Source organism: Amblyomma mixtum, chromosome 3, assembly GCF_055824585.1.
Source record: "Amblyomma mixtum isolate Tamu chromosome 3, ASM5582458v1, whole genome shotgun sequence".
Lineage (NCBI taxonomy): Eukaryota > Metazoa > Arthropoda > Arachnida > Ixodida > Ixodidae > Amblyomma > Amblyomma mixtum.
The window spans coordinates 295,570,651-295,585,320 of record NC_143014.1 but is presented as its reverse complement, the minus strand read 5'-3'; the positions used below and the strand labels follow the sequence as shown (position 1 = coordinate 295,585,320).

Below are 14,670 nucleotides of genomic sequence, written 5' to 3'. Positions count from 1 at the left end.
TTGGCTATCAAGCTGCTGCTGGAGACAAGAAAAGTCTAATTTTGTCTCATGAATAACTTACTGTTTTGATGAACAGGAAATCTTGAATAACTGTTTGCTTGTTGTCCCAGAGGAATTCTGTTTGGCAGTATTCACTGTGGGCGGAGCTCCACTGCAAACGGGTTGTACCTGACTACAGAAAAAAAAATTAGAGAAATACTTCGAAATATAAGGCATTATCAACCATGCTTTGAAATTCATACCCCTCACCCCATGTTTTTTAGCAAGGCAAGTCCTGAAATGCACCACTGACAGCAACAGAATGAAGTGTAAACCCATTAAGGAAAGCCAGAGCAGAAGTTCTAGTAATTTAAAGTCCCAGAAAACTTATTTCATGAAAGTGACGCCCATTGGACTACAGTAATGCTGTGAAAAAGCCACAGCAGTCTGCAGGCTTGTCAGGCACCATGCAGCCTCTCTGCATTCACAGACTAGGCTGAAGAAAGTACCCGCAAATGATATAGTACGTTCAACTTTATTACATTAGGCCATTTGCCCAGGTTTTCAAGGCCTCCATGGTACAAATAGGAGAAAACTAGCACAAGACTGTAGCAGAGAATAAAAATGAGATATGCACGGTTTTCAACCGAAAAGCATCAATTCACAAAAATACATTGTGAAGCTTTCTTGCGATGTGCATTCAACAATTAAGCCAACGTTGACACACGCATGCTGCATACACATGCCACCAGAGGCCATACTTAAAGTAATGAACACAAATGTAAAAGCATTACACTCGTTTAAAAATTCGTAAAAATTTGCACAAAGCCAACATGTCTGGACAACTTGCACGTCTAAATTCGTAAGCATAGAGCAAAGGGCCAAAAAAAGGAGTTGCTCTGATGCTCTTTTCTGAAAATCCGTCACAGTTTTCAGACATAACAAAAGAAACAGCATGGTACGCAGGGCGCACAATGGCTTCTGTGATACCATGTATTGCCCCGGGTGAACAGACTGAAGACCACTGCTAAGCACAAGGAGTGTTGCAACCTGGTTGCAAAAGTGACACTTCATGTTATTCATACAGACCTGAAGAGCCCAGGAAGCAGGTGTTTGCGACCAAGAGATGGCCGTTGCTTTGCTGCACACGTCTGATGCATACATCGGTCACGTGCACAATTACAACCAGTGCACAGAACACCAACACAATGTCAGTTCTTCATCGGGATCAGTAAGCTCAGCACAAACACTTCAAAGTGAGCACAGCACAATGTTGCGTCTTAGTGCACAGGGACTATCGTCAGGGGTGTCTTCTTACTGTACAGTATCTTCCAACGTCCTCGTGCTGGCAGCTCTTGCAATTCTCAAGTCTCCAGCAGCCTTTGCATTGCAGTCACTGAATCTTGACTCTCCATTGCTCACAACAGTGTCCATTACAAAAGCACACATTGCTAAGCAAGCACGATGACTGCATTACTTGTCCAACGTAAAAGAACGTTATATAAAATTATACCATTACAGATAAAATGATTGCGCCAACAATGCCCAGTCCCATTCTGCCAAGCCCTCAAAGATTCTTGCGTGCTGTGCCAATCTGGCACTGGTTGACCTGCAAAAGAAATAAAACAGAGAAGGGCGGGACCTTCAACAGGACCCACTCTAGACGAATGTTATAGAGCACTGCAGTCAACTGCATTGGAGAAATGCTAAAGCATTTGAGTTTGGACGTCAGCAACTTTTTTTTATTCGGAAATTACTGTTGTCACATGACACTTGTCACATGACCCTTGGATGACGTCAACAACTACTCTTTTTGCAAGTACACATCCCCAACACACTTTACTGTTGCACAGACCACACTGTATTCACTTCATGCCCCTCTAACGCACTTGAACCAACGACACTGTGGCGTATGCGTTGCATGCCCGCCTTGGCACACAGAAGGCTTGGGTTCGAACTGCAATCTGGCAAATTCTTTTTGAATAGTTATTTTTGTGCGCACACGCTCTAGCAGACATGCTGTAGCCAGGGTGTCTAATTGGAATTTTTTTCAGGTTCGGTTCGGGTTCATGCCTTTCAGGCCCAGTTCTGGGTTCAGCTCCTGAGCAACATTCCGTTCCAATTCGAACCGGTAGGGACTTGATTGAACCAGTTCAAGCAGGTTTAAATGAATTCAGGATAAACAAAATGGCTGAGGCTTAGCTTAGGTTAAGCCCAGTCAGATGCGAAGCATATTGTCGCCGAGTTGCATATCGAGCACGCCGCTTGGCTAGACGTTCTTCACGCTCTTCATCAGTCTCTGTAGCACGCCGCAACTTTTGCTTCTCATTCCAACGAGCAGCCCTGTCTCCAGGAGGCATCTATCTATACCATGTACACCTAAGCAGAGGCAGGCGCACCCCCTTGTATACCGCCGCTCCAGCATCACGTGTTCACTACAGCGCACCTAGCGGCAGAAGCAGGAAACACATTGGTCGCGACGACTCGCGCGACGGCGCGAGCTGGGGCCCCGCTTCTCATCTGCTGTGACGTCACGCATCACGTGGTATGACATGGAGGTCACGAAAGGTCAATGGTAACGACACCGCCGCGCTCGAGGAGCTGGGTTGGGCTATTTTAGTATGCTTCGCATAAAAATATTCTGAAGCAAGAAAAATTCTGAAAAAAGAGTAATGGGTTTTATCAACCTTGTTATGCTGTTTACTTTCGTCTATGGCATTGACATATAAATTGAAAGATGCAAATTTTGCATGCTGCGAGATATTTTCACTTTTACTCTTTAATTTACTCTCCATGGCAAAAAATATATGAACTGAAAATTATTGTAAATCTATATATATGCTTAAATCCATCTGATGAGGTACACGTACATAAGGAAAAAGCAGGTGGATTTTGCCTCTATAAAACCTTCCACCTTCAGCAGTTTCAGAGGCCCCGTCTGGCGAGTAATAAGTCTCCCCTGAAGCTAGTGTCAGTCAGAGTTTCTCCTAAGCAGAGTACCTAGGCGGGCGACGTCAGCACCACCGCATGCACCCTTTACGTTACCACACACACTGTTCACAAAGGAAGCTGTCGTGTATGCTGGCGGCTTTACGTATACAGACAGACACCTTTCCATCTTGCAGCCGCCCCCTCCCTCTAACACATGGTATGAGAATATGCAAGACCCCCCTCAACCACCCATCCTCCGACTAACAAGAGCGAACACTGGCTCTCCCTAACAACCAAGAGCTTACCGAAGATATTTTATTTAAACAACCTGTTTGACATTGTCTTTGTAATTTCAGTTGTATACCTCGGGCCCCTAGAGCTCAGTACCTTCAAAAACACAGCTGATCGTTGCTTCTCTCAAGTACAGTGGAAAATTAAGACTGGCCTATGATGACATACCGTGTACCCTTGTTCTGATGAAAAGGGTACGGTAAAAAAGAAAAAGCAGGCTTGGATGGGTTGAGAGCACTCCGTCCCTGCAAGGACACAAATACGCAACATCTTTGTTGCGCCGAAGCGCTGCGATACTGTTTTGGGACTTCTCTGGGGTGTTACCAAAGGGAGCTTGTGCGTCGACAGAATTTGTTGCTCCCATGATTAAGTCTGGTGAATCTGTCGTGCACTTTGTCCAGCAACCTGTTTCAGGTTTTTTAATCAGAAAACATTTCTTGCCTCCTGAGTGGTGTGGACAGGATGTGTCACCACCGGCTGTGGACAGAGTGAACTGTCGATCATCCAGCAAGTGTAATTATGATTTGTAATGATTAATATTGACTGAAATATTGACTGAGTGAAAAGTCTAAATCACTAATCTTATTTAGTAGCTCATTTAACTAATTAGGCAATTTAGCTAATTACTTGGAGTAATTAATGAAATTGGAGGATTGCTAGTAATTCCTCAAGAATTGAACGAACCATAAAGATTGGAGAAAAATAACCAATAATTATTGAATAGAACTAGGTAATTAATTATATGCCAAATTAACTAGTCACTTAAGCTAACTGATTAAAATAGTTAACAGTACCTCATAACAAATAATTAACCAACAATACATTAATTGATAATTAGTGATTAATTATATTACTGAGTAGCATAGGTGGTAAAGGAACTCGAAATTCCTTCGTATTTCTGCATGCAAGGAAACTTAAGTTCACCTTTATTTTTTGTTTTTCTAAACACCAGACAACCTGTTCCTGGCAGCTATGCTTAATAGGTGGCTAAGTGCACATCTTTTTCTGGACATGGTCACGATAGAAGTTTGTCCTCACTGATCGCTTTCCCTTAGAATACCTTACGGCCTCTCCAGAAGGCAGATGACAAAGGTTCTGCTTCGTTATTACTTCCTCTACTCACATCTGCAGCATTACCTGTAACCTTCCTTGACATCACTGTACTAAAGAGCTCAGCAGATGTAGATTAAATAGGCCACAAGAACCTTCCTACACTGCAAACGTGGCCCTTCCGAGTTAGGACGTACCTTCACATCAAGGGGACATTTGTGTTGTAATCAGTAAATTGGTATCTGTGCGAGAAACGAGAAACTATAGTGAGCAATAAAATATTTTTTTGGTGGTGATGCTCTGTTTTTGAGGGACATACTTCAGTCAACACTTAAAAAAGACATTGAGATCATGCCTTACATTAAGATTTCTGGCTGTGATGAAAGGCTCCGAAATTCTGTGTGAACTTTTCGTGTTAATATAAATGTTTAGCAGGTGGAAAAGCCGAGTGATGGTTAAACACGCAGTACCGCCGTGTTCAACGAGGTCACTGTTCAGAGAACAGTGAATTCTAATGCAAAAGGTATATGCTTATCAAGCCCAACCTCCTGATTGGTTGCCTGACTGAGTAGGCGATGCAAGCGGACCCAAAAATGCTATTACAGCGTACACTTAAAGGCAAAGCTTAAGCGTCCCCCCAATTTTCTAAGCCTCAGGCGACACGGTAAACGTGGATGACAGAAGCATGCCTCAGCATCAACCCATTCAACTATACAGTCGACGACCGAAAATTCGGACGCCTTATTTTTTGGACATGCTTGATTATTCGGACTTTTTCGCGGCACCGCGACATGGCCCATAGAGCCAATGTGTAAGAGCGCTTGAAATTTCGGACGCACCGCAACTGACCCCTCGATTTTTCGGACCTCGTTCGCACTCGCCGCCAGTACCCAAGGCGCCATATAATGTGTACAGTGGAACCTCATTAATTCAGACTGCAGGAGATATCGAAAACTTGATCAAACAAAACGAAATTCAAGCTTAAAGGGAGCCTCTTGCGACGCTGAAATTCTGCGCGAGTCGGCACATTGCACTCTCGTGTTTTCGAATTCGTACTGTCCTTGAATGTCTTCCGCCGCACGAACTTGAACCGTAGTCTGAGTTCACGGAACTCATCTGTGCCGAGTCTTTAGTCCTGAACACGGAACGAGAATACGATCGCAGAGGCTACGCGCACGCCGCGGCCTCCGTGATCGAAGCGCACTTCGGGCGCGCCCGCCGAATCATATCGCGGCCGCGATCTGCTCCGGCGCTGCGCCGTTCGCGAAGGCCACGCGCGCGCACCGGAGCTTCCAAGTGCCGTCTATGGATGGCGCCGTGATCATTATCAACTTTTTTCTCCGTCGCGATTTTCCGCTGTTCACATCGCCATCAGTATCGCCAGCTCCAGCCTTTCGTGGCGTGTTAGCATGCGTGTTAGCGCGTTCGCAGTGATAGTGGCTTTCGCGTGCTGCCGCCGAGCTTCGCAGTTTTAGCGCGATGGGCAAGCACCTTAAGCTACACGGCTGGGAGTTAGCTCTCGAACGCGGTCGGTAAGCGTGCGGCGGGCGGGAAATTCGACGTGGCCGATAAGTGCGTCTGATGATGGTGCAACCAAAAGAGAAACACAAGCTGCAAAAAGCGCGCTTTCCGAGGCAAGCCGTGCGAGTTTCCTGAACTGGAAGAAGAGCTGCTCCTCTATGTGATGGAATTTCGGAACAACGGCTACGCGTTGACAGCGGACATGCTGCGCGGCTTCTTTTGGCATGAGCGTGCACCAGAGCCCAGCACCAGCTCAGGAGTCTAAATATTTCGCAAGTGACGATTGAACGTAGAATAAATGTCGCTCATTCCCTGGTTGGTGTGTTTTTACTTTAAAAAAAAATTTTTTCGCACATCGCGTGTATGGGCCGCACCCCGAAAATTGGCCCTCGAATCTGGAAAAAAAAAAGTGCGGCCCTTATACGCGTTTATACGGTATTTCGAGCAGCGAAATAAAGTAATGAGGAGCTTTAGAATGTGTGCAATACAATTGGCCGCTTTCTCCGGCATAGTGGTAATAAGTTCGTGATTTTTTCGGTGAAATTTGATTTTCCGGACTGCCCGATTTTTCGGTCGTTCTCGCGGTCCCTAGAGAGTCCGAAAAATCGGTCGTCGACTGTATCTTGCACAGCATTGTACAGCACTGCCTGCACTGTGCGTGCAGTGGCATAGTTTCATTTTCGAGCTTTCAATCCTTCACACTCATGTCACACCAGCGATAGAACTGCCCCAACAGCCACAAGAAGATTCACGGCACCCACATATGTGCTTGGAGGTGTCTGTGAGGGTGCAACGCGGCCAAGTCCCACTTTGGCCGGTGCGCCTTTGCCGTTTTGCACGCGCTAAACGTAGGCTGTTAAAATGCCGGCATGAATTAAAGCACCATTGCAACGTAGCATGCTGGGAATGTTGTCACAACGGTGACGTAATAGCACCGTCTATATTGCATGCTTTTCTATGGAAGCTTGGCCAGTACTGGCTCACGAAAACATAGAAGCCGGGAAAACTCAATACCCGGATACACAACAGTGGGTTTCCACTGTACCAGACATCATGATCCGACTGAGATATGTCAACAAAACTGCACTGGGAAGTACCATATGTGCCCAGTGTTCACTACTTATAATCCCCATAAACAACTATTTTTTACCACCTAGCCACCATGTCCAGCACTGATCTTAGCTGCCACTGCCACCATACAACGCGGCAGAAATGAAGCAGCCACTGCTTACAACTGCCGCAGATTTAAAAGGTCCAATTTTCCACAGCCAATGAACATAGACAAAAAGATAGTTTTCTGGATGTCACTGCATTCTTGCTATTTATGCAAGCATTTGCTCCCAAAACAGCAGCGATCTGAAACCAGAATCTCTTATCCTGCGTCGCCTTTGACTGCCAACTGTAACAATCCAGCGCAACAAGATTGCTCTGAATATCTCCAAATGTGCGAACAAAGATAAGGCAACTGAAACACAACTGTGCTCTGTACATGTCTGACGAGCTGTGGCTATTACAGTTTGGAAAAGTTCTCAGAGCCTGCGGAAAAGAAATAGTAAAGATAGTAGTAATAGTAGTAGTAATAGTAGTAGTAGTAGTAGTAGTAGTAGTAGTAGTAGTAGTAGTAGTAGTAGTAGTAAAAATAGTAGTAGTCGTGGTCTAGTGGTTTGAGCACCCACCTCGGCTGCGGGAGGTAGTTGGTTCGAAACCCACCGCCGGACACCCACTGGAAAAAATGGGTACAATCGTCCCCCAGCCTGGCGCTCGGCTTTCTTTAGGGGTGTACGTTTGGGAGGAGTTACAAAAAAGAGCCACAAGTTGGGCTTATACCGCACGAGGCAGATTTACGATTGCTTGGCGGTGGAACTTATCTCTGATCCATCAAGGCAACTGTGGCCTAGACCCTTTTCCCAAGCATCTCACCCTAGAAGAGCCGAGCACCAAGTCAGGGGAAATCTTGTACCCATTAAAGAAACTGGTGGGTGCCCGGCGGCACTGGGGACGAACGCAGCACCTCCCAAATGCGAGGCGGATGCTCTACCACGAGGCCAGGCTTCGGTTTTTACCCCAGTTGCCTTGACGGATCAGAGATCAGTTCCCCTGTCAAGCAACCCTAAATCCGCCTCGTGCCGTAGAAGCCCAACTTGTGGCCCTTTTTTTCTAGTCTTTCCTACAGGTGACCACTGCACAAACTGGTCGACTGAAGGTGCAGGCTCCTTTCTCAAGCAATGCAACCCTAGGATGCTGAGCACCAGGCCAGGGCATGCTTCGTACCCATTTTGAGAAAACCGGTGGGTACCCGGCCGGCGGCGGGAATTGAACCCACCACCTCCTGAAGCAGAGGCAGCTGCTCTACCACGAGGCACACTGAATAGAGTGCATGATCATGCTGTGCAGTCAATGGTCAGGAAAAAAGTACCCCTACAAGCTGCACTGACGAGAATTCAAGAAAATAATGGCCAACAGGACTGAAAATTGCAATTACCTGTTAACATGCAGTGTTAAGCCATAAAGAGCGTCACTGTTCCTTATTGCAGTGATCACTGTTTACAGTGCAAAAGGACTGCTGTCAGTAAGCTGAAGAAAGCATAAATTGAGAAAAGCGTGTTCTGAAGAAAAAAAAAACTACCTGCAATTGCTTATCTGAATGATAGCGTGCAAAAACTTACATACACGATTACGCTGAGTGAAGCGGAAATCGTGAGGTTGAAATGGCCAAATATGTGGCAAGGATTTTGAGAGAGGCATTCTTTGCCATTGGAGCACAGACAATAGTGTGCTCACCGTTGTGGCAAACCGGAGCGAGTTGATGGTCTCCCCTATGTACTCTTCCCGTGGCGAGATGTGGAGCAGCATCAGTGTCTTGCTGTTGCCACCCAGGCTGTCCATGAGGAGCTGTGTCAGCTTGGAGTTCCGGTATGGCACATGGTCAGCCTGTATGAACGACACAGTCCGCCGTGTGAAAAGCAAAATTAACGGCGCATCAGGATCAGTCCTTCAGGGACAGAGTAATGGAAAAAGCTACGCACGAAAAACTTGGCATAGGGTGCATTTTATGCACTTATAGGATAGCAACGACTGAGTGAATAAATCTGATGTAATCTGGCAGATTGTCATATTCACACAGGAGTCATATACACTACTACCATATTTGCAAGACTGTAAATCTACCTTTTTTTTTTTAGCTTGAAAATCCGAAGTTGGAGCATCGTTGGTGCAGTTTGCAAAATGTGGGGTTTTGCGGGACGAAGACGCATGGGTTTTTGCTGGACGATGTCAGAACAATGTGTTGCAAAACTGCAGCAGGAATGATGAGAGCTGCGCTAGTGAGGTCGATGGCCCAGTTGTGGACGAGCAGTCCAGTGACATACATTTTCGTTGTGGAGTGTGCCCACAGGCTCCTGATAAGTGATATGGAGGGTGTCAACTTAAAGTTGTGTAAGCACTGTACAAAAGTGAGCATATTACAAAACTGCACAGTCCAAACATGGGGGTTGACCAACGGGTGAATTCAAATCAAGGGCAAGGCACAATGTTGTGCTGCAAAGCTATCCCCTGCACTGACCACAAGATGGCAGCACGGCCAGCGATACCAGAGCTGATGGCTAGCAGCAATCACTCGACACTGGTAGAGGATGGAAGCAACCCGGCTGAAAGGCCTGGCGAAATACTGCAGCTGAAGAACCTTCCAAACTGCAGTACTGGATGACCTACGAAAACCCACGACATGTTTCCAAGGTAGTGGAGCACCCACCCGGTTGGACAGCGCCAGAATGACGTTGCCAAGGTTTGCCAGGGAGCGGTTGATGTTCTGGGCCTCCCGCAGGCGCACCCCCACCGACTGCGACTCCGACAGCCGCTCGCTGCCTGCCAGGTCCACCAGGTTCAGCCGCCCTGCGCACAGTCACACCACGCACCACTACATGCCAAGCACTGTGCTCTGCAAAGGTGAGCACCACGGGCGTAATGGCTTAACTGCCTACCACTGTATATTTCAATGCCAAGTAAAAATACTGGCTATTTTCACGATTTGGAGTGCTGCAGAAGGTAGCCAAGATAGCAGCTTCTGCAAACAGCACAGGTACAATACTGCTCGTTTTGAAATGGCTCAGAGCGGTTCCAATGCTCACCAACATTTTGTTGAGACATTTTGTTGATGCTGTAAAAAAAAAAAAAACTAGAGAAAAAAATAATTGGTTTATATTATAGTAAAAACCTGGTTAATATTGCAGCAAAGATGAAAAGCTGATACAGTTTGAAATTATTGAAATTTTAACTAACAAAGGTGAACAGAATACCGTATAAACACGTGTAAGTGCCGCACTTTTTTTTTCAGATTCTAAGGCAAATTTTCGGGGTGCGGCCCATACACACGATGTGCGAAAAAAATAAGTACAAACACACCAATCAGGGAATGAGCGGCAATTATTCTGTGTTCAGTCGTCACTCGCGGAGTATTTCCACTCCGAGCTGGTGCTGTGCTCTGGTGAGCACTCATCCCAAAGGAAGCCGCATAGCATGTCTGCTGTCAACGCATAGCCATTGTTCCGAACTTCTATCACATAGCAGAGAACCTCTTCCAGTTCGGGAAACTCTCACGGCTTGCTTTGGAAAGTGCGCTTTTTGCAGCTTGTGTTTCCCAATGCATTCTTGTGGTTGCATCATCATCGGACGCACTCCTCTGCCACGTCAAATTCCCTGCCAGGCGCACGCTTGCTGTGTTCGAGAGCTAACTCCCAGCCATGCAGCTATAAAGGTGCTTGCCCATCGTGCTAAAACTGCTACACTCGGCAGCACTGCGATGCACACACCACAAAAGCAACGAAAGGCTGGAGCTGGCGATACTGATGCCGATGAGGACAACGGGAGGTCGTGGCGAAGGAATAAGTTGACTATGACGACTACGACCTCGGGCGCCATCTTTGGACAGCACTTGGAAGCTCCTGTGCGCGTGCATGGCCTCTGAGATCGGCCGAACGTGCAAGTAATCTCGGAGGCTATGGCGCGTATGTGGCCTCTGCGATCAAGCGCACTGTTGCTCGTAGCCGGCACGGCGCGTGCATTTAGAAGGCTATTCCCGCTTGGATCATGGAAAGTTCGGGTGCGGCCCTTACACGCGCTTATGCGGCACACTAATCGAGAAGCAGTTGGGAGGGCAATGGCCAACACCTGCTCTAAAGCCCGAACTTGAAGGCCTCTTCTGAGCCTTCAAAACTGAAGAGGCGGGCGCCGTTCAGAGCGCGCAAACTAATGCAGCAGAGGGCAGCACCAGGGTCGCGAAGGGCACGAAACCGCCTGTGACCATGGTCGCAGGGCTGGAAAATCTAGCAGCATGCTACTGTCAAATGACTACTGCATGTCTGATGCAAGATTTTCCAGCCTTCCGCCCCCTACCCTATTCTGTTGACTGTGACAAAGAAACCCTGTTGGGAGATGCCAAAGCAAACAGAATGCACCGACCTCGACAGCCAAGCTGTGTGTGCGCGTTGTGGCCCGTGATGTCCAGGCGGAAGACTGAGTGGGACCGGGATGACCGCTCGTTACACTTGGTGGCAGCCACAGCCCGGTTCTTCCGCGCACACTGCAGCAACTGGCTGATCTGGGAAAAGAAGCAGCGGGTAAGAGAGCACAGTGAAACCTCTTTAATTTGACACCCGTTATCTCGGGAATTCAGACAATACGGACTGCCTCTGGAGTACCTCCAGCACCCTTATGAGCCTATGGCATCAGAACCCCCCCCCTTGGACACCCTTGAGCTGGCATCGGTTAATTCAGACAGGAATCCAAAGTGGCAGTGCATCGTGGTATGACCCGCTACACATGCGACCGTCTAAATATGTGTCCAATGAGACCTGAACTGCACAATACGTGAACGGCAGGTGTGACAACGATCAGGAAACCTGCGTCGATACGGACCTCATTTGCTACATGTGGTATTTCCATTCTTCCAGCCCATCAAAACTCCGTGTTCATCATATGCTGTTCGCTATTTGTGCAGTGTGGCCTCCTCATGCGAGGTGCCACATGCAAAGATGCTCAAGTGCTACCCCACTGCACACTGAAAGAAGCTGCGGAAACCCTTGCCAACTTATGAAGAAGCTCTGCTATCAATACTCCCGACAATGTTCACGAATTAAAGCATTCGGCACAACTGCGAAAAATAGCCATTTTCAAAGAATATAGACATTGTCCAGCTTTAATAAAATAAACTTTGCTTTCACACACCGTTTTTGGCAGTTTTGAGGACACATTCAATGATTCGACAGTTGGATCATTCAGACACTTGAAGACCAAATTAACGAGGTTTCATTGTACCAGCACTGCATGACATTTAGACCCACACTCTGCACAAGCATCTCTTGCCGGCATCCTCACAAATAAAAGGAACCAAGCAAAGCATCAGTCTGAAGAAGGCCATGTTCTTGCTGCTCCCACGCACGACAAATTTCAGTGCATGCCCCGTACAGGATTGTTTAGAAGCCACAGAAGTATGAATAACGTAACTTCTGCGCAAAGGAAACAGAACCCTCAAACATTTTCCCCCGAAAGGTTCAGTTACCGCATGTTCTTTCACAAACTGTGGCCATGAAGAGAAGCGGGGTAAGCGCAATTCTGTGGTGTTACCAACTTTTGCGGATTAATTAAATGACCAGAGAGGTTACGGATTGTGGGCGCAGAAAACTGAGCTACTCAGAGACCCAGTGCACAATGAACCTCCCTTGGACATCCTGCAGACATCCTGAACATCCGCAGGACGTCCATGGGAGTTTAAATGCCCATTGGGAAGTTTTGCAAGCAAAGCTGGTACTATATAAAACAGAGAAAACCGACAAAATGTGACGAGACATCTCGTGATAGGCAACAGCTTGGACACTAACAGGGGTGGGTCCATGCCTGCCATAGTCCCTTCTTTCCCGAGCGCAGTGTCCCCTAGGCGATGTAGCCCCCCCTCAACGCTTGTGTACCTTTCACCGCACTGCAGCCACACTGGAGCTATTGTCAGCCGAAGGCATGAAAACAATACAATGCCACGAGATGTACAGCACAACCCATCTGCTGCGAGATGCAACTGCACAAAGCGGGTTCCCAGGATTTCACTTCAGTCACCCTTTTCCCTCTCTTGTCCCCAGTGGCTTAGGTAACATGGTTCACAGACTGGAAAAAACAATGGGAAAGCTTTGCCTGTCCCACTATCCCTTTGAAAGCTGAGTTTCCATGCACAACATCTCTTACCATAGCATTAGAAAACAGGTTCACTGGCACCCAGTCAATTTTCTATCCCAGAGCGTTCAGTCAACTGCATCATAGCATGAGCTGACGCTATGACATGTCATGTTGCACCTCATTTTCTGGCTTGTGCATGCAGCAGTTTTTTTTAAAGTCTGCTGGAAGACTGTTTTATGAGGAAAGAGCAAGTTAAACGATGTGATAAGCATGCAGTGAAGTCCCCGACCAATTTCTCTGACCTGGCAAGACCTGAGATACCGTGTTTTCTCGCAAAACATCTGCACAGAAATTTTAAGAAAAAAAAAAAACGAGTTTAGAAAAGGGGGCAGGGGTGCAGGTTAAAGAATTTTTTTTTTTCGAGGAACAACTGGCTTTGTGGCAAAGCGCGGCCTCCTGTACATAGTCTGCCCCCACTGACACATCGACACGTGTCAAGCCGATCAGGGGCCAATGAAAAGCATGGCCAAATTCACAAGCATGTGTTTATTTGAAAACTCCAACCATGCTGGCTATGCTTAGAGCAACACTGTGCAAGAACGCTGTTGCACCTTCAAAGTCGGGTGCCATTTTGGGTACACGCCATTTTACAGTGTTGGCCAGCCTTGTTTAGGCATCATGAGTGCGTCACAGCGGCAGCCACTCAAGCGAAAGAGAAACTGAAGATCATATTCCCTGCTCGAAAATCAGCAACAGAGCAGCCGCAAGAAAATATGACGTGGATGAGCCCTGCATTCGCAACTGGTGGAAGAAGTCTGAGAACATCAAACATGTGAGAGGAGATTGTTACACAGCCTGAAGCCCGGTGTGCACCCCAAGCTCAAGACAATGCTAGCCAAGTTTATCAAGAGGAAAGGAGTCGCAGCTGCGCTGTTCCTACAGAGGCGGCACGAAGGGTAGAATGGGCAAGAAGAAAATAAAACTGCCCAGCCCGCACCACCTGAGCACAATGGGCTACAGAGATGGCACACATGGAGGCTACCCAGCTGGCCTGCGCACTAGACATATCAAACAAAAAGCTGCATGCGAGCCTTGGATAGCTGCAGGGATTTATGGGCAGACAAGATGCGTGCCAGTCGTGCTTCTGTTATGTCTGCAGCTCACCCAACATTACCGATGACACCCTTACAAGGGACATGGCCATGGGTCATGCCACGAATTAATTCTAGCATGCTGCGATGTATGCCCCCTACCACCTAACATGCACTGCACAAGGTGGGTACAGAGTCCATTTCCACGGACGATGGGGGTCGGGGAAAACGAATTGTCCGGTAAAAGCGAGCAAAAGCCCCACAAACATTGTAGAGTACTACACTATATGATGAGTATGCACACGCAAATGGTGAGATGCAGTGTGAAACATCACCGCCACTGGAGCAGTCAATGAAGTTTTCCTTACACGCTGTTAAGGTACTGATTGACATACCTGTTGGGCTGACTGGACTGGCACCTCAGTCAGGCTGGCCACCGTGACGGGCCCGTCCTTGCTGCTCATCTTGAGCTGCAGCGGCGGGGCCTTGTCTGCTTGGGAAGGAGGCACCAGGAGGTCGCGCAGGGTCTCGTTGTACACCTCCACAAAGCTGGCCACCATGGTGTACTGCAAGGGAGGCAAGCCACATCAATCACCACTCTGTGGAATTGAAAAGGGGTGCAGTCAATGGCAGGCTTAAAGAACAG

At 47.5% G+C, this 14,670-nt stretch overlaps 1 protein-coding gene across 4 annotated transcripts in view; it reads right to left on the bottom strand.

Moving 5' to 3' along the window:
• Positions 1 to 495: 495 nt before the first annotated feature.
• The window catches only part of LOC149355262 (kinesin-like protein KIFC1), a 37,378-nt gene continuing 23,203 nt past the window's right edge, over positions 496 to 14,670 (bottom strand). For all 4 annotated transcript variants that reach the window (XM_089583733.1, XM_089583737.1, XM_089583734.1 and 1 more), the window contains 5 exons: positions 14,420 to 14,590; positions 11,230 to 11,368; positions 9,524 to 9,663; positions 8,554 to 8,703; positions 496 to 1,588 (listed from right to left, as the gene is read on the bottom strand). In XM_089583733.1, coding sequence (XP_089439859.1) covers positions 1,547 to 1,588; positions 8,554 to 8,703; positions 9,524 to 9,663; positions 11,230 to 11,368; positions 14,420 to 14,590 — 642 coding nt within the window. In that variant the 3' untranslated portion in view covers positions 496 to 1,546. The remainder of the gene's footprint in view (positions 1,589 to 8,553; positions 8,704 to 9,523; positions 9,664 to 11,229; positions 11,369 to 14,419; positions 14,591 to 14,670) is intronic.